This window comes from Glandiceps talaboti, chromosome 7, assembly GCF_964340395.1.
Source record: "Glandiceps talaboti chromosome 7, keGlaTala1.1, whole genome shotgun sequence".
Classification (NCBI taxonomy): Eukaryota; Metazoa; Hemichordata; class Enteropneusta; family Spengelidae; genus Glandiceps; species Glandiceps talaboti.
In genome coordinates this window covers 26,348,866-26,373,982 of record NC_135555.1, presented here as the reverse complement: position 1 = coordinate 26,373,982, position 25,117 = coordinate 26,348,866, and the positions used below count along the sequence as shown (strand labels likewise).

The 25,117-nt window shown below is 34.7% G+C and overlaps 1 protein-coding gene across 1 annotated transcript in view; it reads right to left on the bottom strand.

Annotated features, from left to right (window-relative positions):
- Positions 1–1,345: 1,345 nt before the first annotated feature.
- Positions 1,346–25,117, bottom strand: part of LOC144437246 (WW domain-containing oxidoreductase-like) — a 42,866-nt gene continuing 19,094 nt past the window's right edge. The window contains exons 5-8 of the mRNA XM_078126145.1: positions 21,455–21,650; positions 20,977–21,168; positions 4,724–4,982; positions 1,346–4,342 (exon numbers count right to left, since the gene is read on the bottom strand). Of these exons, the coding sequence (XP_077982271.1) occupies positions 4,154–4,342; positions 4,724–4,982; positions 20,977–21,168; positions 21,455–21,650 (836 nt within the window). The 3' untranslated portion in view covers positions 1,346–4,153. The remainder of the gene's footprint in view (positions 4,343–4,723; positions 4,983–20,976; positions 21,169–21,454; positions 21,651–25,117) is intronic.

Here is a 25,117-nt window from a genome sequence, read left to right as displayed (position 1 = left end):
TTTGTCTATAAATTACAACATAACTAGTTCATCTAGTAGAGTTTGTCTATAAATTACAACACGACCAGTTCATTTAGTAGAGTTTGTCTATAAATTACAATATAACCACTTCATCTAGTAGTTTGTCTATAAATTACAACATAACCAGTTCATCTAGTAGAGTTTATCTATAAATTACAACATAACCAGTTCATCTAGTAGAGTTTGTCTATAAATTACAATATAACCACTTCATCTAGTAGTTTGTCTATAAATTACAACATAACCAGTTCATCTAGTAGAGTTTGTCTATAAATTACAACATAACCAGTTCACCTAGTAGTTTGTCTATAAATTACAACATAACCACTTCATCTAGTAGAGTTTGTCTATAAATTACAACATAACCAGTTCATCTAGTAGAGTTTGTCTATAAATTACAACATAACCACTTCATCTAGTAGAGTTTGTCTATAAATTACAACACGACCAGTTCATTTAGTAGAGTTTGTCTATAAATTACAATATAACCACTTCATCTAGTAGTTTGTCTATAAATTACAACATAACCACTTCATCTAGTAGAGTTTGTCTATAAATTACAACATAACAAGTTCATCTAGTAGTTTGTCTATAAATTACAACATAACCACTTCATCTAGTAGAGTTTGTCTATAAATTACAACATAACCAGTTCATCTAGTAGAGTTTGTCTATAAATTACAACATAACCACTTCATCTAATAGAGTTTGTCTATAAATTACAACATAACCACTTCATCTAGTAGAGTTTGTCTACAAATTACAACACGACCAGTTCATTTAGTAGAGTTTGTTTTTATTTCAATTACAAATCATACAAATTGAATTTCATTGTTTTCATTATCAATCTGCATGCCTATACAAAAAAACCTAAAATAACTGTCACTCTATTTACAATAACAATTGCTCAAAAACATTACAAAGTACAACAAAAGTCACATTACTTCAAAGACTAAAGTTAGAGTACAACATGATGATTTTATTTAATGTTTTACGTCATTCAAGAAATAAAAATACTTCTTTATACATGTACATGCACACGTGCACATACACACATACATACATACATACATACATACAAGCATACACACACATACATACACACACACACACATACATACATACATACATACATACATACATACATACACATATACACACATACATACATACATACATACACATATACACACATACATACACATATACACATACATACATACATACATACATACACATATACACACATACATACATACATACATACACATATACACACATACATACATATGCATGCACACACGCATACAGACAATAACTTTGACATGCCTATAGCACTATATAGCACTACTCAACCTTATCAGTTCAGTTGTGCTAAGAAACGATATTACATTTAATGGAATCTGTTTTGTACTCCTAAATACAAATATTTTTTTTAATGTTAACAAATTGAGGAATGGGAGAATTGTTGCCATAGTAGCATGCATGGCACTAAAAGACACATTAATTGTCATATATTGAATACAGTATCAATAAAAGAGCTATTCTTTCCTCACTACATACTGACTTTGTATTCATAACACTACCTACTACTACATACTGACTTTGTATTCATATCAGTATATACTACTACATACTGGCTTTGTATTCATAGCACTATATACTACTACATACTGGCTTTGTATTCATAGTACTACATACTACTACATACTGGCTTTGTATTCATAGCACTACATACTACTACATACTGACTTTGTATTCATTGCACTACATACTACTACATACTGGCTTTGTATTCATAGCACTATATACTACTACATACTGGCTTTGTATTCATAGCACTACATACTACTACATACTGACTTTGTATTCATAGCACTGCATACTACTACATACTGGCTTTGTATTCATTGCACTACATACTACTACATACTGGCTTTGTATTCATAGCATACATACTACTACATACTGACTTAAGTATTCATAGCACTATATACTACTACATAGTGACTTTGTATTCATAGCACTATATACTACTACATACTGTTTTTTTATTCATAGCAGTATATACTACTACATACTTGCTTTGTATTCATAGCACTACATACTACTACATACTTGCTTTGTATTCATAACACTACATACTACTACATACTGACTTTGTATTCATAGCACAATATACTACTACATACTGGCCTTGTATTCATAGTACTATATACTACTACATACTGACTTTGTATTCATAGCACTACATACTACTACATACTGGCCTTGTATTCATAGTACTATATACTACTACATACTGACTTTGTATTCATAGCACTATATACTACTACATACTGGCCTTGTATTCATAGTACTATATACTACTACATACTGACTTTGTATTCATAACACTACATACTACATACTGACTTTGTATTCATAGCACAATATACTACTACATACTGGCCTTGTATTCATAGCACTACATACTACTACATACTGACTTTGTATTCATAGCACTATATACTACTACATACTGACTTTGTATTCATAGCACTATATACTACTACATACTGACTTTGTATTCATAGTACTATACAGTACTACATATTGACTCTGTATTCATAGTACTATACAGTACTACATACTGACTTTGTCATAGTACTGTACAGTACTACATACTGGCTTTGTATTCATAGTACTATACATACTACTACATACTGGCTTTGTATTCATAGCACTGCAGTTTGAAACAATTTTCAATTTTGCCAATTACGTTGGGGGGGGGGTGTTTGACACACAACTGAAAGAATTTAGTCTTTTCTCTTCCTTTGCAGTAAATGACCTCACCTCTTATTGCACCATACTATGTGTACAGCTATGCAATTCCATTTACCCACAGGTCATACAATGTGTAGAGTATTGTTAGTAAGTCATTGTATGTAACAAAACCATCTTAAAAATGTTCTAGTTGCAGTGAGTACTAAGCTTTAATAACAAGTCATTGAAAATGACATAGTCCCCGCTATGATTGGGTTTTAAGGAACTGGCAGTTTATGTTGTCATTTTCAAACTTGGTTAATGTTCTTTGGCCTCATATGGTTGTTTTTGATATCACTACTCTGTTCAAGCATGTCTGAGTTATGGCTTTGGACATGAAAACTGTGCCAACAAAATGGCTGCCAGGCAGCCATATCAGATTGTATCATGACGGAAATGGATATGCACATGTATGTCACAGAACACTATGCTAATACCAACTTTGAACGAGCTCTGTTCAAGCATGTCTGAGTTATGGCTTTGGACATGGAAAATTCTCAAACAAAATGGCTGCCAGGCAGCCATATCAGATTGTATCACGACAAAATGGATATGCACATGTATGTCATAGAACACTGGGCTAATACCAACTTTGAATGAGATCTGTTCAAGCATGTCTGAGTTATGGCTTTGGACATGGAAAATTTGTAAACAAAATGGCTTCCAGGCAGCCATATCGGATTGTATCACTATGAAAATGGATATTATGCACATGTATGTCATAGAACACTGTGCTAACACCAACTTTGAATGAGATCTGCTTAAGCATGTCCGAGTTATGGCTTTGGACATGGAAATTTCGCAAACAAAATGGCTGCCAGACAACCATATTGGATCGTATCATAAAACAAATTGACGTGCATATGTATGCCATAGTATGTTGCCCCTGTACCAAGTTTGAAAACAATCGGTCCAGGCATCTCCAAGAAACAGCTGCGGATGGACAGACGGAACCCAATCCATAAGTCCCCGTCCAGACTTCGTCCGGCGGGGACTAATAATACAGAGTTCCTCAATTCCAATCAAATCAATATTACAGTATATATGTTGTAAGATTATCCAGTGAGTTCCTCAATTCCAATCAAATCACTCTTTTAAAATTGAATTATTTGTCAGTAATTCTTTTTTAAAATATTGATTATCTATCAACCTCCTAATACTTGAGTTGCCATGGTTTATGGTCATCAATTCCTACCACTAATCATTAAACATGATCTGAGAGGGTTACTTAAGGAGGTATAAAAGAATCTCTGCAAGTTTTTCATATTTTTTCCACTGTCTTTCATTGTTGAGGTGTTTTGATTACATTGGTCTCCATGGTGACCCACTATAAATTATGCGTGCATAGACTTGTCTTTATCATAGCTTCACTTTTTACCCATAAGTCCTTGGCTGTCTGTTCATTCATTGATTCATTAGAAGGAACACATCGGCAACAGTTATTGAAATACAGTCCTCCAACACGTTCCAACTCTCTTGCAGTAGCACAATAGACAGACGTTGCTGCACCTTGCGACTATAGACAGAAAATAAATACAATTAAATGAATAGAATAATGGCATTCAAACTAATTTTGGGAAAAGTACAGTGTCATATATTACGACGACTTTAGCCTACTACATTGTAACAGAATCTAACAAATGACACTGCTAACTGACTGTGACATTGCTCACGTTGACTACATCATATATAGTTTGTGATTTTGAATGTTTTTGTCACCTTTTCCCAAAATTTAACATATCTATCATGGGGTTTGAGAAGACCTTCTCGAGGCTTTGCTTGTATTTCCATACCTGGAGATGGATTTTACACATATACTGCAGATAATGACTCACTCAAAACCAATTTGCTATACTTAATCACTAGTTCATTGACCTGCTGACAATTTGAGACTTACCATAGTTTTTGTAAATGGTCGTACCAACATATACACAAACCAAATTAACCACCATTGCTTGGGTAATCCTGTATAAATCATGTTGCCAGGGTGAAGTACATTACATGCAATCCCTTGCGATGAGAACCGACGATGTAACTCCAATGCAAACAATATATTACATAGTTTAGATCTGTTGTAAGCCAGCATGGACCAATATTGATCTCTTGGTGGTGACAAGTTATCCATATTAAAATAATTTCCAGTAATATTAACAAACCTGTCAGTAAGAAATTAACAACATGTATATTATATGGCACAAGCCAAATTGAATAAAAAAATATGGAATATATAACCTGGTTGTTCCATGTCACGACAATACACATCTATGTCAAGACAACATGTGTCTGGTTCTAGGACAAACGCCCCCCGGACAAATGCCCCCATAGGACAAATGCCCCTGGACAAACTCCATCGGTAGGACTGTCATTGCCTACGAATAGAGATCAAAAAAGCCAGATTTTGAGAGTACACTTAAAATATGGTTTTATCACTTTTATTGTATAAACGGATGATATAGACAGAAGATGTTCAAAAAATTTTGAATTCGACCAAATAGGGCATGATTTGATTTTATCACTTTTATTGTATTATTATTACCAAAAGCGTGCTTATAAAGTGATTTCGGGTGGTGTACTTATGTTAAAAATGACTTAACTCAAACAGTCATTGTTATATACACATACACATTTTATTTCAGACATAAGACTGAAATTGTGACGACAATAAAGAACAAGCGACCTATCGGTCAGAATAGCTCCGCTGGTTTTTTTTATTTTTTATTTTTTATTTTGGTGACATGTGGAAGTGGTTCAGTTCTTCACTATGCAGTTTTGTTTTAGCGATGTAATAAAGTGGTTACTGGTTTCATATGATGTCTCACTATATAACAAATTTTACACAGAAGTTGGTAATGTATTGTACTTTTATACCATAGTCACCATTTTATAACAAAAATCTACTGTTATGAAAAATTGCACAAAATCTCTGAAAAAATTTGTGTAGAACTCTGGAATCTGATTGCATAAACACTATGTGATAAAACCATTCTTGTAATTTTAAGTACAGAGCCTGAAATCACATCTTTCAATCGCACTATAGTAGAAATGTTAAAGTAACCCTAAAAATACAGGACTTTCTTGGTTGAATCTTGAGCCATAGTCCTACCATAGGCATTTGTTAGGGGGCATTTATCCAGGGGGCATTTGTCCTACGGGGCATTTGTCCATGGGGAGTTTGTTCTGTTACCCACGTGTCTATGTCACTGGTTCTACTGTGTTTGAAATATGCATCAAATGTTCAAACTTGCCATTACCTTCCCTGATTTTTCTTTAATATTACTACTGGCACCATATTTCTTCATTCAGCCAGAAAACACACATGGCCCAAGGGTTTTGTTACTACTTGTCTAGTGACTAGTAGTGACAAATTCGTTGCTGGAGGTTTACTCATAAACATTATCTCTTTGCTGGAGGTTTACCCATAAACATTATCTCTTTGCTGGAGGTTTACTCATAAACATTATGTCTTTGCTGGAGGTTTACCCATAAACATTATGTCTTTGCTGGAGGTTTACTCATAAACATTATGTCTTTGCTGGAGGTTTACCCATAAACATTATCTCTTTGCTGGAGGTTTACCCATAAACATTATGTCTTTGCTGGAGGTTTACTCATAAACATTATGTCTTTGCTGGAGGTTTACTCATAAACATTATGACTTTGCTGGAGGTTTACTCATAAACATTATCTCTTTGCTGGAGGTTTACCCATAAACATTATGTCTTTGCTGGAGGTTTACTCATAAACATTATGTCTTTGCTGGAGGTTTACCCATAAACATTATGTCTTTGCTGGAGGTTTACCCATAAACATTATCTCTTTGCTGGAGGTTTACTCATAAACATTATGTCTTTGCTGGAGGTTTACTCATAAACATTACGTCTTTGCTGGAGGTTTACTCATAAACATTATGTCTTTGCTGGAGGTTTACCCATAAACATTACGTCTTTGCTGGAGGTTTACCCATAAACATTATGTCTTTGCTGGAGGTTTACTCATAAACATTATGTCTTTGCTGGAGGTTTACCCATAAACATTATGTCTTTGCTGGAGGTTTACCCATAAACATTATGTCTTTGCTGGAGGTTTACCCATAAACATTATGTCTTTGCTGGAGGTTTACCCATAAACATTATGTCTTTGCTGGAGGTTTACTCATAAACATTATGTCTTTGCTGGAGGTTTACCCATAAACATTATGTCTTTGCTGGAGGTTTACTCATAAACATTATGTCTTTGCTGGAGGTTTACTCATAAACATTATGTCTTTGCTGGAGGTTTACTCATAAACATTATGTCTTTGCTGGAGGTTTACCCATAAACATTATGTCTTTGCTGGAGGTTTACTCATAAACATTATGTCTTTGCTGGAGGTTTTCTAATACTCATAAACATTACGTCTTTGCTGGAGGTTTACTCATAAACATTATGTCTTTGCTGGAGGTTTACCCATAAACATTATGTCTTTGCTGGAGGTTTACCCATAAACATTATGTCTTTGCTGGAGGTTTACCCATAAACATTTAATGTCTTTGCTGGAGGTTTACCCATAAACATTATGTCTTTGCTGGAGGTTTACTCATAAACATTATGTCTTTGCTGGAGGTTTACTCATAAACATTATGTCTTTGCTGGAGGTTTACCCATAAACATTATGTCTTTGCTGGAGGTTTACTCATAAACATTATCTCTTTGCTGGAGGTTTACTCATAAACATTATGTCTTTGCTGGAGGTTTACTCATAAACATTATGTCTTTGCTGGAGGTTTACTCATAAACATTATGTCTTTGCTGGAGGTTTTCTAATACTCATAAACATTATGTCTTTGCTGGAGGTTTACTCATAAACATTATGTCTTTGCTGGAGGTTTACTCATAAACATTATGTCTTTGCTGGAGGTTTACCCATAAACATTATGTCTTTGCTGGAGGTTTACCCATAAACATTATGTCTTTGCTGGAGGTTTACCCATAAACATTATGTCTTTGCTGGAGGTTTACTCATAAACATTATGTCTTTGCTGGAGGTTTACCCATAAACATTATGTCTTTGCTGGAGGTTTACTCATAAACATTATGTCTTTGCTGGAGGTTTACTCATAAACATTATGTCTTTGCTGGAGGTTTACTCATAAACATTATGTCTTTGCTGGAGGTTTACCCATAAACATTATGTCTTTGCTGGAGGTTTACTCATAAACATTATGTCTTTGCTGGAGGTTTTCTAATACTCATAAACATTACGTCTTTGCTGGAGGTTTACTCATAAACATTATGTCTTTGCTGGAGGTTTACCCATAAACATTATGTCTTTGCTGGAGGTTTACCCATAAACATTATGTCTTTGCTGGAGGTTTACCCATAAACATTTAATGTCTTTGCTGGAGGTTTACCCATAAACATTATGTCTTTGCTGGAGGTTTACTCATAAACATTATGTCTTTGCTGGAGGTTTACTCATAAACATTATGTCTTTGCTGGAGGTTTACCCATAAACATTATGTCTTTGCTGGAGGTTTACTCATAAACATTATCTCTTTGCTGGAGGTTTACTCATAAACATTATGTCTTTGCTGGAGGTTTACTCATAAACATTATGTCTTTGCTGGAGGTTTACTCATAAACATTATGTCTTTGCTGGAGGTTTTCTAATACTCATAAACATTATGTCTTTGCTGGAGGTTTACTCATAAACATTATGTCTTTGCTGGAGGTTTACTCATAAACATTATGTCTTTGCTGGAGGTTTACTCATAAACATTATCTCTTTGCTGGAGGTTTACTCATAAACATTATGTCTTTGCTGGAGGTTTACTCATAAACATTACCAACTACACTACGTTATGAAAATAACCTTCTATAAAATCGGAATACGGTCATTGGGAGCTACACTAGGAAATCATGACGTGCAACATACATATGTTAGCCATATTTATACTTCAGTTCTTAGCAATGAACATGTTGTAGAATTTATATTCAATGTTTTTAGCGAACAAATTTAGCTAATGAATTACAGACTAAAAATCAAACCATTGTTAACTATTGACTTGTTTTAAAGTGAGGTGATTGCATCCACTTGTGTGTTGACTTAGACGATGTGACGCAAGTCAAATTTTAGATGTTTGTTTAAAAATAGTGACAACATAGCAATTTCGCAGCCTGGCAGCAAGATTTTCCATAATCATAGGGCCTGTGATCCCTCGAGTGGAAGAGTTGGATCCACTTCAATTTCAACCATCTCTTCATCTGCACCCAGACGGCGATAAATATAAATTGCCATCTGACTTCTGTTAATGAACTCCTGCCAACTTACATTTCCCATATGCATATTGTTTTATAACCATACTTTTAAAGTTCGTTTTGCTTGATCTATATATCTCTATATGTACAATGACATTGAGAACAATGGTGTTGCTAAGCGTTTGACACTTCAGCTTCGATCTACCACGAGATGGAAAATGGCTTAATGGCTTATTGTATGAATGCAACGTATGTAGCCTGGACAACTGGGGGTATTCGGTAGACAAAATGCTCACGGATGTTTCAAAACGTTTTGTTCATGAACGACTAATTGTCATTGATAGTTTTTCGCGGGCGACCAAGGACAACGGAAGGCAGAAGATGGCAGCCATGACTTCTCACTTCATTGGTGAACTTGAGTTTTTGTGTAGGATTACTTAGTGCTCATTAGTTTTGATTCACCTCTGCACAAAAGTTCATGGAATTGGTCATTTACAATTAGTTCTCATTGAGTGCTAATGAATTGCGCTCAAGTGGCTGCACTCAATCTGAGCTCTGTCTTTTCGTAAGATTTTAGACTGCTTTAGTGTGATCTTATCACATTTCTTGAAAATAATAGTGTGAGTGAATATCCCGAGACATCACCAGACTGCTTCCGAAGAATTTTATCCAACAACTGTGAGTGTTCTACAGTGTATTTCAACTCCTGCTGCCTCCGGTCATCATTTCAAGAACCACTACCCTGAATTTCTACTGCAACCACCTGGTTAGTCTATCAGCTAGCCCTCGGATGTTCCTCCGATAAAATACGACACACAGCCGAACAACGCTATCGAGGATGGAACATCCGAGGTCTAGCGAATGTCATCAGGATATAAATAACTGCCAATCAGAGAACCGTATTAGCGACAAGCACAAACAGAGGACAATAGCTAAATTTTCATGCATATTCATCTTAAGGAGGGGCTTGTATAAATAACCACCAATGCGTTAACTGAAATGTGTGAATGACAACGTCTACACACTCATCAAACTCACAATTACCATAAACCGATAAGCCATAGTAATGACGGTAAATGTGTTTGTCAACACTTGCATGCAGAGATTCCCCGAGGTCATAGGTTATTGAATATATTAAAGTATATATATGCATAGATGGCCCAACCCACCGCTCAATGTAATCTCAATGGAATGTCCGGTCTGAAAATGACATTCGCTAGACTGTTCGGGCAGGCCCTCACATGCGAACTTCGTTCGCTTATAGTTATAGCATCAAAAGAAAGCCCGAACGTCTAGCAGCAAGACTACCACCTGGTAAGATGTCTTCATTATTGTATAACAGGGCAACACTGATCTACATAAAGAACATTGTAATCAACAACTCCTCATTGTTAAGAGTGAGTGCTGACACCTGGAAAAGACTGAGATCATTTAATATATGCTGAACTCCAGCAACAAGTAGAGGATGTGCAGGTGGTTAACAAAAGCCATTTAAGATTCCTGTTCTAATTACCAACCATGGCAGGTTTCAAGTATTACAGAAGAGAGTCAAAGATAACATTAGATCAATTCAACACCAGAATCTTATCAACATTGCCTTTACCCCTGATACCCAAACTGTCAAACATAAATTTGACAATATTGAAAGCTGCCTCCTAAACTGCAGATCAATTAGGAACAAGTCTAATCAAATCACTGACTTTGTTGTTGAAAATAACTTTGATCTAGTTATGCTGACAGAAACCTGGCTATCCAATGCTAATACTGATAATTTCACCATAGGAGAAATTACACCCAATGACTATAGATTTGTACACACACCAAAACAACAGAGAAGAGGTGGAGGAGTTGCAGTTCTACATAAACACAACCTTAATGTTACTAAGGTTTCACAGCAACCTAACTACAAGTCATTTGAGTGTATTGAATGTATGGTAACTTCACAGACTGAACATTTGAGATTATTTGTTGTATACCGTCCCCCCCACTTCACAAAGAAATGGATCGGCAACTTGCACTTTTCTCCTTGAATTTGAAGACTTTATTTCTGGACAAACACTGGCACCTGGTAAACTGTTAATATTGGGCGAATTCAACATCCATCTTGATAACAAGAACAGTCAAGATGCATCCCGATTCACCAACATCCTAGACTCTGCAAATCTTTTTCAACATGTAAATGAACCTACCCATCAGGGTGGACATCTACTGGACTTGGTCATCTCTAGATCATCTGAAACTCTGCTCAACAACATCGTGATCACTGACCTTATAATATCAGACCACACTGCAGTGTCATTCAAATCTTCAACTGACCAAACCCCAACCTGTGAAAAAAGTTATCGTTTCCAGGAAAATCAAGGACATTGACATCAAGAAGTTTTCCAGTGACTTGAAAGACTGACCATGACCTCATCATCTCTGCCTTTGCTGATAGATCAATATGACAATACCTTGAGAGAACTGTTAGACCATCATGCACCTGAACGATGTAAGAAAGTCGCCATAAGACCCAACACAAAGTGGTACACTGATGAAATCAGACTAGAAAAACAGTAGAGACGACAAGCTGAACGAAGATGGAGATCAACTAAACTGGTGATACATAGAGAAATGTATAAAAGTCAATGCAATGTAGTTAACCAACTGATTGATAGAACAAAGACAGAATTCTACTCTGATACCATCAAGGAGAACAGTACAAACCAAAAACAGCTTTTCAACATTGTCAACAGCCTGCTACATAAACCCAAGGAATCACCATTGCCATCACACAGCTCAACTGGTAGTCTTGTTAACAGCTTTTCAGAATTCTTTGCTGAAAAGATACAGATTCGGACTGAACTCCAGAATACACGTGTAAACAAGGACACTCACAGTGTGTACAACAAGTATACTGGTCCACAACTTTCAACATTTGAACCAGCTACTGAGGATGAAGTTCACAAGATAATAAACCAATCCCCCAATAAATCCTGCAACCTTGACCCAATACCAACAACTATCTTAAAACAGCATATTGATGTCCTGCTACCAACTATTGTCAACATCATCTATCTGTCTATATCCACGGGTAATGTACCAAACAAACTCAAGAAGGCTATAGTCAAACCATTGTTGAAAAATACCGCCAATGGCATTATAGCACAACTGTACAGTTTTTAAAAATGTTTATCCATATGCTAGTCCATGCTAACAATAGATGTTCATTTGCTGAATTACTATCCAGTTGCCTATCCAACCAAGTTGCTATCTTTGCGATATACACTATCATTTGGCTGTTGCTATGGGCATGGTCATGTTGTTAGATATATTTGCATAGATTTTTTAATGCTTTTGTTCACTTGTGTATGAATTCCTGATATTATCTTTGCAATATACGTGATCATTTGGCTGTTGCTATGGGCGTGGTCTTGTTGCTAGGCATATTTACATGCATTTTTTGAATGTTTATTCATTTGTCTTTCTATTCCTGTTGTTATCTTTGCAATATACGTGATTATTTGGCTGTAACTATGGGCGTGGTCTTGTTGCTAGGCACATTTGCATACATTTTTTGAATGTTTATTCATTTGTCTTTCTATTCCTGTTATCTTTGCAATATACGTGATTATTTGGCTGTTGCTATGGGCGTGGTCATGGTTGCTAGGGTATTTGCATACATTTTTTGAATGTTTACTCATTTGCCTCCCAGATGATGTTGTTATTGACCAAAATATACTGCCATTTGGTTGTTGCTAAGGGCGTGGTCATGGTCGATAGGGCCAATTTTCTCAAAATGTTTTGAAGAAAATCTGCAGAATAACACTTTCAGAAACATCTCGCCAAGTTTCAGACTCGGTGACCGAGTACTTTTTCAAAAAAGTTTTTGAGATATAAGTTTTTGACCAAAAATGAACATTTTTACACCTAATTTGCATATCACTCATGGAATCATTGTATGCTTAATATTTCTTAGTCCATACATCCCTAGATGCATTCCTATTAAATTTCAGCTCAATTTGCTCAGTGGTTTTGGAATTATAGATTTTTGACCAAAAAGACACATTTTTAGCCCTAATTTGCATATCACTGATGGAATCATCATGTCATGAACAAACCTTACTTTACACCCCTTAACAATGTTCCCACCAAATTTTGCACCAATCTGCCCAGTAGTTTCTGAGTTTAAGTTTTTTGACCAAAAATCACATTTTTTGACCCAAATCACACACCTGTGATGTGATCATTTTGATTTGATATGTTTTAGCTATACACAAAGGAATTTTGTCATTATTAAATAAAAAAATAGTGCCAATGGTGTTGTAACATGTTGTTATCTTTGTGAAACACACCACTGTTTGGCTGTTGCTTTGGGTGTGGTCATGGTTGCTAGTGATATTTGCATACATTTTTTGAATGTTTACTGACTGATGGGATCATCACGTCCTGAACAATTCTTAATCTAAACACCCTTAAGAATGTTCCCACCAAATTTCAGACCAATCTGCCCAGTAGTTTTTGAGTTTAAGTTTTTAGACCAAAAATCACAATAATTTTTTAAAATCCAAATCACACACTGGTGGTAAGATCATTTTGATTTCAACAATTTCCTAACTAGACACCCAAGGTAATGGACCCACCAAATATCATGGCAATCGGTTCAGCGGTTTTTGACTTTAAGTTGTTTACACACACACACACACACACACACACACACACACACACACACACACACACACACACACACACACACACACACACACACACATACACACACACACACACACACACAACACACACACACACACACATCCACACACACACACATCCACACACACACATACACACACACAGACAGACAGACAGATGCCGGGCGATCCCTATAGCACTACAGAACCTCAGTTCAGTTGTGCTAAAAAACCACAACTGTGTCCTGAAACCCTGAAGAACTACCAACCAGTGTCTAATTTATCATTTATATCAAAAGTTGTGGAGAAAGTCGTTGCCAGCAGACTAACACGTCCTCTCCAAGCAAACAAACTGGATGAAATCATGCAATCGGCCTACAAAAAGTCACACAGCACTGAGACGGCTCTTCTACGGGTTCAAAATGACATTCTTCTGGCACTTGATGATCGTAAAGTTGTTTTACTAGTTTTGCTGGACCTCTCTGTAGCCTTTGACACTGTAGACCATTCTCTCCTCCTGACCCGTATGCTGGACAGAATGGGCATCACCGGTACTGTGCTAGCTTGGTTCAAGTCATATCTAGCAGACCGTCAGCAAACAGTACAGATAGATGGCAACTTCTCCAACTCGCATGACCTTTAATACGGTGTCCCACAAGACTCTGTGTTGGGACCAATTCTCTTCACCATATATACAACACCATTGGGCGATATCATTAGACAACACAACATTGAATTATGTCTGTATGCAGATGATAGTTCACTGTATTTAAGTTTCAAAATCAAGGATCTCAACATTACCATTTCACATATGGAGAACTGTGTATCATGAGTGGATGATGGATACCCTCCTGAAGTTAAATGCCAACAAGACAGATGAAGATCAATGGAAATGAAATCATACCTACAACTGAAGCAAGAAACCTTGGCACTACATTTGATTCCTGTATGGACATGAAGAAGCAGGTGATACAAGTCTGCAAATCATCATATTATCATATTAGGAACATTGGCAAAATCAGCAAATATCTCACAAATGATGCAGTCAAACTATTAGTCCATGCCTCTGTTACATCCAGGATAGATTATTGCAACAGCTTATTGTATGGTATTCCTCTCAGCAGTATAAGGAAACTTCAGCTTGTACAGAACACAACCGCTCAATTAATCACCCAAACCAGAAAGTATGACCACATTACTGGAGTTCTTCAAAACCTCCATTGGCTTCCAATATCTGAACAGATTGAATTCAAGGTACTTCTGATCGCATATAAAGCACTACATGACATGGCTCCACCATACATATCCCAGCTTCTGAAGTTTTATGAACTCAGCCGTAATCTATGCTCTAAGTCCAAGGTACTTGTCGAAATTAATCTGGTAAAATCAGTGTATGGGAAACATGCTTTCTCCAATGCTGCAGCAGTCTTATGGAACAGTCTACCTCTTGACATCAGAGAGTGTGATGAACTATTGTGTTTTAAAACTAAAGTGAAGATTCACCTGTTCAGAAAAGCATTTTTAACATAAGTGACTTTTCTTTAATATTTTTTTTCTTTTATTACAGGTGACACTTTCTAGTGACTTTTTACCAGTGATTCTCACTTATCATTAGTGACTTCTAGAAGTGACTTTTTGCTATCACAAGTACTTTTTACCGGTGATTCTTGTGTATCATTAGTGACTTTTATTACATGGGACTCTTTATATTGTCAGTGAACTTTGAGACTCTTTTAGTATGTTTTCCACTAGTAGTTTTTATTGCTTTTGTAGTGTTTCAGTGCCTATGAACTTTTAGGATATATGGCACTTTACAAGTGTTACTATTATTTATTTATCATTAGCCACGGTATTTAGAAATACAAATACTTGTCAGCATAATGGTACAATCAATTTGATATACAATGCAAGATAAACTTATGGTCAGGTCACAGGTCAATGATCACTTCATTAGCATAAGAATAGTATGTGCATAAACAACACACCTTTTTTTAGGCATTCTAGTATCTTGACAGTACTGCAAAGGTGTGATTTAACTATGTGCATTGTCTTTTCAGTGATGAGTGCTGAATGCACAAAATGCGACGATCTTCTGTTTGAATGTGCTGCCATCTTTTGTTTTTCACGGGCAACATGCATAATACTGTCCAGAAGAGGGTCAGGTCAACCTAGCCATACAATGACAAAACATTTTGTCAACCGAGCGCATCCCTGGGCTACAGGGCATCTGAATGCCAAGGAATTCAGTATAGTGCCCTCTTGTGGCAATGATGATAAATTCATGGCACCCAATTGGGGTAATAAAGCTTAAAAGTAAAAGAGATTCAATTCTAGGTTGTAGAGCTAATTTATCAGTGCAGATGTCTTTTTATGGATTAGATAGAAGCATTGTATAGTTTGTAGAGCTAACTTATCAGTGCAGATGTCTTTTTATGGATTAGATAGAAGCATTCTATAGTTTGTAGAGCTAACTTACCAGTGCAGATGTCTTTCTATGGATTAGGTAGAAGCATTGTATAGTTTGTAGAGCTAACTTATCAGTACAGATGTCGTTTTATGGATTAGATAGAAGCATTCTATAGTTTGTAGAGCTAACTTATCAGTACAGATGTCGTTTTATGGATTAGATAGAAGCATTCTATAGTTTGTAGAGCTAACTTATCAGTACAGATGTCTTTTTATGGATTAGATAGAAGCATTGTATAGTTTGTAGAGCTAACTTATCAGTGCAGATGTCTTTTTATGGATTAGATAGAAGCATTCTATAGTTTGTAGAGCTGACTTATCAGTGCAGATGTCTTTCTATGGATTAGATAGAAGCATTCTATAGTTTGTAGAGCTAACTTATCAGTACAGATGTCGTTTTATGGATTAGATAGAAGCATTCTATAGTTTGTAGAGCTAACTTATCAGTGCAGATGTCTTTCTATGGATTAGATAGAAGCATTCTATAGTTTGTAGAGCTAACTTATCAGTACAGATGTCGTTTTATGGATTAGATAGAAGCATTCTATAGTTTGTAGAGCTAACTTATCAGTGCAGATGTCTTTTTATGGATTAGATAGAAGCATTCTATAGTTTGTAGAGCTAACTTATCAGTACAGATGTCTTTTTATGGATTAGATAGAAGCATTGTATAGTTTGTAGAGCTAACTTATCAGTGCAGATGTCTTTTTATGGATTAGATAGAAGCATTCTATAGTTTGTAGAGCTAACTTATCAGTGCAGATGTCTTTCTATGGATTAGATAGAAGCATTCTATAGTTTGTAGAGCTAACTTATCAGTACAGATGTCGTTTTATGGATTAGATAGAAGCATTCTATAGTTGGTAGAGCTAACTTATCAGTGCAGATGTCTTTTTATGGATTAGATAGAAGCATTGTATAGTTTGTAGAGCTAACTTATCAGTGCAGATGTCTTTTTATGGATTAGATAGAAGCATTGTATAGTTTGTAGAGCTAACTTACCAGTGCAGATGTCGTTTTATGGATTAGATAGAAGCATTCTATAGTTTGTAGAGCTAACTTATCAGTGCAGATGTCTTTTTATGGATTAGATAGAAGCATTCTATAGTTTGTAGAGCTAACTTATCAGTACAGATGTCTTTTTATGGATTAGATAGAAGCATTGTATAGTTTGTAGAGCTAACTTATCAGTGCAGATGTCTTTTTATGGATTAGATAGAAGCATTCTATAGTTTGTAGAGCTAACTTATCAGTGCAGATGTCTTTTTATGGATTAGATAGAAGCATTCTATAGTTTGTAGAGCTAACTTATCAGTGCAGATGTCTTTATGGATTAGATAGAAGCATTCTATAGTTTGTAGAGCTAACTTATCAGTACAGATGTCTTTTTATGGATTAGATAGAAGCATTGTATAGTTTGTAGAGCTAACTTATCAGTCTAGATGTCTTTTTATGGATTAGATAGAAGCATTCTATAGTTTGTAGAGCTAACTTATCAGTGCAGATGTCTTTTTATGGATTAGATAGAAGCATTCTATAGTTTGTAGAGCTAACTTACCAGTGCAGATGTCTTTCTATGGATTAGGTAGAAGCATTGTATAGTTTGTAGAGCTAACTTATCAGTACAGATGTCGTTTTATGGATTAGATAGAAGCATTCTATAGTTTGTAGAGCTAACTTATCAGTACAGATGTCGTTTTATGGATTAGATAGAAGCATTCTATAGTTTGTAGAGCTAACTTATCAGTACAGATGTCTTTTTATGGATTAGATAGAAGCATTGTATAGTTTGTAGAGCTAACTTATCAGTGCAGATGTCTTTTTATGGATTAGATAGAAGCATTCTATAGTTTGTAGAGCTGACTTATCAGTGCAGATGTCTTTCTATGGATTAGATAGAAGCATTCTATAGTTTGTAGAGCTAACTTACCAGTACAGATGTCGTTTTATGGATTAGATAGAAGCATTCTATAGTTTGTAGAGCTAACTTATCAGTGCAGATGTCTTTCTATGGATTAGATAGAAGCATTCTATAGTTTGTAGAGCTAACTTATCAGTACAGATGTCGTTTTATGGATTAGATAGAAGCATTCTATAGTTTGTAGAGCTAACTTATCAGTGCAGATGTCTTTTTATGGATTAGATAGAAGCATTCTATAGTTTGTAGAGCTAACTTATCAGTACAGATGTCTTTTTATGGATTAGATAGAAGCATTGTATAGTTTGTAGAGCTAACTTATCAGTGCAGATGTCTTTTTATGGATTAGATAGAAGCATTCTATAGTTTGTAGAGCTAACTTATCAGTGCAGATGTCTTTCTATGGATTAGATAGAAGCATTCTATAGTTTGTAGAGCTAACTTATCAGTACAGATGTCGTTTTATGGATTAGATAGAAGCATTCTATAGTTGGTAGAGCTAACTTATCAGTGCAGATGTCTTTTTATGGATTAGATAGAAGCATTGTATAGTTTGTAGAGCTAACTTACCAGTGCAGATGTCGTTTTATGGATTAGATAGAAGCATTCTATAGTTTGTAGAGCTAACTTATCAGTGCAGATGTCTTTTTATGGATTAGATAGAAGCATTCTATAGTTTGTAGAGCTAACTTATCAGTACAGATGTCTTTTTATGGATTAGATAGAAGCATTGTATAGTTTGTAGAGCTAACTTATCAGTGCAGATGTCTTTTTATGGATTAGATAGAAGCATTCTATAGTTTGTAGAGCTAACTTATCAGTGCAGATGTCTTTTTATGGATTAGATAGAAGCATTCTATAGTTTGTAGAGCTAACTTATCAGTGCAGATGTCTTTATGGATTAGATAGAAGCATTCTATAGTTTGTAGAGCTAACTTATCAGTACAGATGTCTTTTTATGGATTAGATAGAAGCATTGTATAGTTTGTAGAGCTAACTTATCAGTCTAGATGTCTTTTTATGGATTAGATAGAAGCATTCTATAGTTTGTAGAGCTAACTTATCAGTGCAGATGTCTTTTTATGGATTAGATAGAAGCATTCTATAGTTTGTAGAGCTAACGTACCAGTGCAGATGTCTTTTTATGGATTAGATAGAAGCATTCTATAGTTTGTAGAGCTAACTTATCAGTGCAGATGTCTTTTTATGGATTAGATAGAAGCATTGTATAGTTTGTAGAGCTAACTTATCAGTGCAGATGTCTTTTTATGGATTAGATAGAAGCATTGTATAGTTTGTAGAGCTAACTTATCAGTACAGATGTCTTTTTATGGATTAGATAGAAGCATTCTATAGTTTGTAGAGCTAACTTATCAGTGCAGATGTCTTTTTATGGATTAGATAGAAGCATTCTATAGTTTGTAGAGCTAACTTATCAGTACAGATGTCTTTTTATGGATTAGATAGAAGCATTCTATAGTTTGTAGAGCTAACTTATCAGTGCAGATGTCTTTTTATGGATTAGATAGAAGCATTGTATAGTTTGTAGAGCTAACTTACCAGTGCAGATGTCTTTTTATGGATTAGATAGAAGCATTGTATAGTTTGTAGATCTAACTTATCAGTGCAGATGTCTTTTTATGGATTAGATAGAAGCATTCTATAGTTTGTAGAGCTAACTTATCAGTGCAGATGTCGTTTTACGGATTAGATAGAAGCATTCTATAGTTTGTAGAGCTAACTTATCAGTGCAGATGTCTTTTTATGGATTAGATAGAAGCATTGTATAGTTTGTAGAGCTAACTTATCAGTGCAGATGTCTTTTTATGGATTAGATAGAAGCATTCTATAGTTTGTAGAGCTAACTTATCAGTGCAGATGTCTTTCTATGGATTAGATAGAAGCATTGTATAGTTTGTAGATCTAACTTATCAGTGCAGATGTCTTTTTATGGATTAGATAGAAGCATTCTATAGTTTGTAGAGCTAACTTATCAGTGCAGATGTCTTTTTATGGATTAGATAGAAGCATTGTATAGTTTGTAGATCTAACTTATCAGTGCAGATGTCTTTTTATGGATTAGATAGAAGCATTCTATAGTTTGTAGAGCTAACTTATCAGTGCAGATGTCGTTTTATGGATTAGATAGAAGCATTGTATAGTTTGTAGATCTAACTTATCAGTGCAGATGTCTTTTTATGGATTAGATAGAAGCATTCTATAGTTTGTAGAGCTAACTTATCAGTGCAGATGTCTTTCTATGGATTAGATAGAAGCATTGTATAGTTTGTAGATCTAACTTATCAGTGCAGATGTCTTTTTATGGATTAGATAGAAGCATTCTATAGTTTGTAGAGCTAACTTATCAGTGCAGATGTCTTTTTATGGATTAGATAGAACCATTCTATAGTTTGTAGAGCTAACTTATCAGTACAGATGTCTTTTTATGGATTAGATAGAAGCATTCTATAGTTTGTAGAGCTAACTTATCAGTGCAGATGTCTTTTTATGGATTAGATAGAAGCATTCTATAGTTTGTAGAGCTAACTTACCAGTGCAGATGTCTTTTTATGGATTAGATAGAAGCATTCTATAGTTGGTAGAGCTAACTTATCAGTGCAGATGTCTTTTTATGGATTAGATAGAAGCATTCTATAGTTTGTAGAGCTAACTTATCAGTGCAGATGTCTTTTTATGGATTAGATAGAAGCATTCTTTTGTTTGGGACCAACCCTTTCTATAACTGTCAGCTAATTGTTTGCACACCTACATTTTAATTCTAATTGGAACTGAGTCTGTACAGTTAGGACTTTAGTAGTGTGCCCTCTGGTGGCAAGTAATTGTAAATTCACATCTTACCTGTGAGACTCTGATGACACAACAACAACTCTGGCTGTCATAGAGCTGCTGTCTATAAGAAGATCACGTAATAATTGAAAAAGATAAAAATGTGACAAGTGATTGACTTGGAATGTGGCTTCGATTCCATCCTCTGTAAGTTGCCATGGCAATCCAAATACAGCAGCATTCAAGATAAGAACGTTCAAAGGCCTGTGAAACAGAGAACGACAAAGATAAAAGTTGTCTTGTTGGTGAGTATTTGTACTCAAAAAAGTGTTCAAAGATCTCCAACCAAAAGCTTCAAACTGGAAGCACACACACACGCACGCACGCACGCACGCACGCACGCACGCACACACGCACGCACACACACACACACACACAATTTATCAAGTCTATCAGTACAGCTAAAAAGTAACTGACAATTCAAGATTAGACTTAGCACCTAGCATCTGATTCAGTTTTTAAAGGAATCCAATATGGATAATAAACACACCATTCTCGGAGTTTGTAGTTTTCTGCAAACTGTTGCACACTTCGAAAAGAAGCTAAATCCAGCAACATGGTGACAACTTTAGCTTCAGGCCGTTCTTCAAGGATTGTCTTAGCAGCAGCATTGGCTTTCTTCAGATTTCTACATGCCATTACTACATGGGCACCATGAATGGCAAGATTTCTAGCAGTCTCAAAACCTGTAAACACACAAATACAATTGACACCATGAATGGCAAGATTTCTAGCAGTCTCAAAACCTGTAAACACACAAATACAATTGACACCATGAATGGCAAGATTTCTAGCAGTCTCAAAACCTGTAAACACACAAATACAATTGACACCATGAATGGCAAGATTTCTAGCAGTCTCAAAACCTGTAAACACACAAATACAATTGACACCATGAATGACAAGATTTCTAGCAGTCTCAAAACCTGTAAACACACAAATACAATTGACACCATGAATGGCAAGATTTCTAGCAGTCTCAAAACATAGCTACAGTTAGGAAATGTACACAATTTATAGTTAAACAAATGTTTTAGCTCCTCTCAACCTCTCTTCTCAAAAAATGTTAAGCCCCGCCAAATGAAACTCAAGCAATATTTTAGACACCTCTTCTGTGACCTACACTGCCATTGAGATATAAAATTATATGGTACAATGATGCATTAAAATAATAGTGATAGCCTACTACAATAATACTCTGAACGAGATTACTTTACACGGGATGTGGATTTCACATGCATAAGGAGATGTCTCTGATTGGCTCTAACCTATACAGGGAGATACTTAGTCAGACACCTTCCATCTTGTTTTGGAGAATGACAATTATCACCTTGATTGATACTGATTGAAAGGAGACAACTCCAAAGGTGAAAAAAAAAATTGAAAATAAGACAGTGTAGGAGGCCATTTAGAGGCATAAAATATCAAACCATAGACATAATTTAAAGTCTTACAATGCTTGAATATGGTAATAAAATACCAGAATTGAAATAGTTATGCTATGCATTGCATATTATCTGGAAGTGTATTTTGTTGTGGCAAAGCTGAAAGATATTTGCGGATGTGCACATGGTAAATGACTTCTCCTGAAGTTTAATTTGGTTCCAAAAAATCCCGAATAAAGAGCAAAACATTTCCAGACTTTCAGACTTTTGATGGCCCAATGACTGCTCAGCCCATTCCCATGGTCATAAACTTTTGTTCAATTCTTTTTATTGCACATTGGATATGTAACAGCTTAATTTAATCTCAATTCATGCTTGTATGCATCATTAGAGCCAAGTAAACAACTGTATAAGATATTATATAATTTGGAATAGACAAATGTATATTGTTCCATGTACTATTCAGAAAATATAAAGAAATATCCTTAATTTTGAAACAAATTGTGCATTTTACTGACATGCAAAGCCCGCATGAGGATGTATTGCCCATCACCAAAAAAAAAAAAAAAAATATGGGTAGGTTGAACAGCTTTTTCATTTTTTCTGGCCTTATGTCGTATCTTTCAAAGTAGTTGCCGAAAAGATGTCACATTCAAAGTTAAAAAAAAAATTGGATGGTGCTTTCTCAAATAAGTAACAACAAAATAATCCTTTTCTTTTATACCCAACTCACAAAACTTGTATGGCCTCCTTTATGTGGAAACTCAAGGTGAACTCAATGGATTCTCCTTGTCATTATCATTATAATGGAAATAATTGAAATATGGATTTTGATGTCGAAGGTACAGCTCTGTTTACAAATTAAGGGCCATTCTTTCCATAGCAAATTGTCGTTTCAAAATGAATTGCGGAATAACGCTAGTGTCAGTGTGCAATGAGATAATTATATCAAACAACATTTTAACCAAAGACAATGTTGAACACAATTGAAAGTGGATCTTCAAAGAGTGGATCTTAAATTGCGTACCTAGTTTAATAGTTTTTCAGGGCCACCAAATATTCCAAAAAGAAATCTGCCGTTTTATCAGTAAATGTTTTAATATAAGGAACAAGATGTAAATTAGATCAAGTGCATCTTTGGAGTCACTGTATGTGGCAATTGACCTCACGTTGAACGACTTTTACCATCTTTTTTTTGTTTGAGTTTCACTCTAATATTATTGCGACTTGCTAACTTCAAATGAAGGAGACTTTCAAGACTACTGTTACTCGTGGAAAATGCACAGTGGTCAGTGCAAGTGCGCACTTCTTTTGTACTTTCCCGCACAAAGAATTTTTAATTTGCTACACTGCAAAAGTTACAATTTGTAACTGGACACATTTTTATTCAAAGTTAAGCCAGCGTACAATAGATATAAGATACATATTAGCGAGGAGTCAGTGTACAGTCACTTTTGACTGTAGTGAACCATCAATTTAAATTGCACATGCTAGGAGTTGTCGTGTAAATGTAAATAACGATTTTAATCATATTGCTATTTATTCAAAAAGTTGATTTTCTTATTTTTCCCCTACAAATCTCAGGGGCAGCTGTTTAATACATAGAATGAAATATCAAGCTAATGTTTAATAAATAGAATGAAATATCAGGCTAATGTTTAATAAATAGAATGAAATATCAGGCTAATGTTTAATACATAGAATGAAATATCAGGCTAATGTTTAATAAATAGAATGAAATATCAGGCTAATGTTTAATAATAGAATGAAATATCAGGCTAATGTTTAATAAATAGAATGAAATATCAGGCTAATGTTTAATAAATAGAATGAAATATCAGGCTAATGTTTAATAAATAGAATGAAATATCAGGCTAATGTTTAATAAATAGAATGAAATATCAGGCTAATGTTTAATAAATAGAATGAAATATCAGGCTAATGTTTAATAAATAGAATGAAATATCAGGCTAATGTTTAATACATAGAATGAAATATCAGGCTAATGTTTAATAAATAGAATGAAATATCAGGCTAATGTTTAATAAATAGAATGAAATATCAGGCTAATGTTTAATAATAGAATGAAATATCAGGCTAATGTTTAATAAATAGAATGAAATATCAGGCTAATGTTTAATATATAGAATGAAATATCAGGCTAATGTTTAATATATAGAATGAAATATCAGGCTAATGTTTAATAAATAGAATGAAATATCAGGCTAATGTTTAATATATAGAATGAAATATCAGGCTAATGTTTAATAAATAGAATGAAATATCAGGCTAATGTTTAATACATAGAATGAAATATCAGGCTAATGTTTAATACATAGAATGAAATATCAGGCTAATGTTTAATAAATAGAATGAAATATCAGGCTAATGTTTAATATATAGAATGAAATATCAGGCTAATGTTTAATACATAGAATGAAATATCAGGCTAATGTTTAATAAATAGAATGAAATATCAGGCTAATGTTTAATACATAGAATGAAATATCAGGCTAATGTTTAATAAATAGAATGAAATATCAGGCTAATGTTTAATATATAGAATGAAATATCAGGCTAATGTTTAATACATACAATGAAATATCAGGCTAATGTTTAATAAATAGAATGAAATATCAGGCTAATGTTTAATACATAGAATGAAATATCAGGCTATTGTTTAATAAATAGAATGAAATATCAGGCTAATGTTTAATAAATAGAATGAAATATCAGGCTAATGTTTAATAAATAGAATGAAATATCAG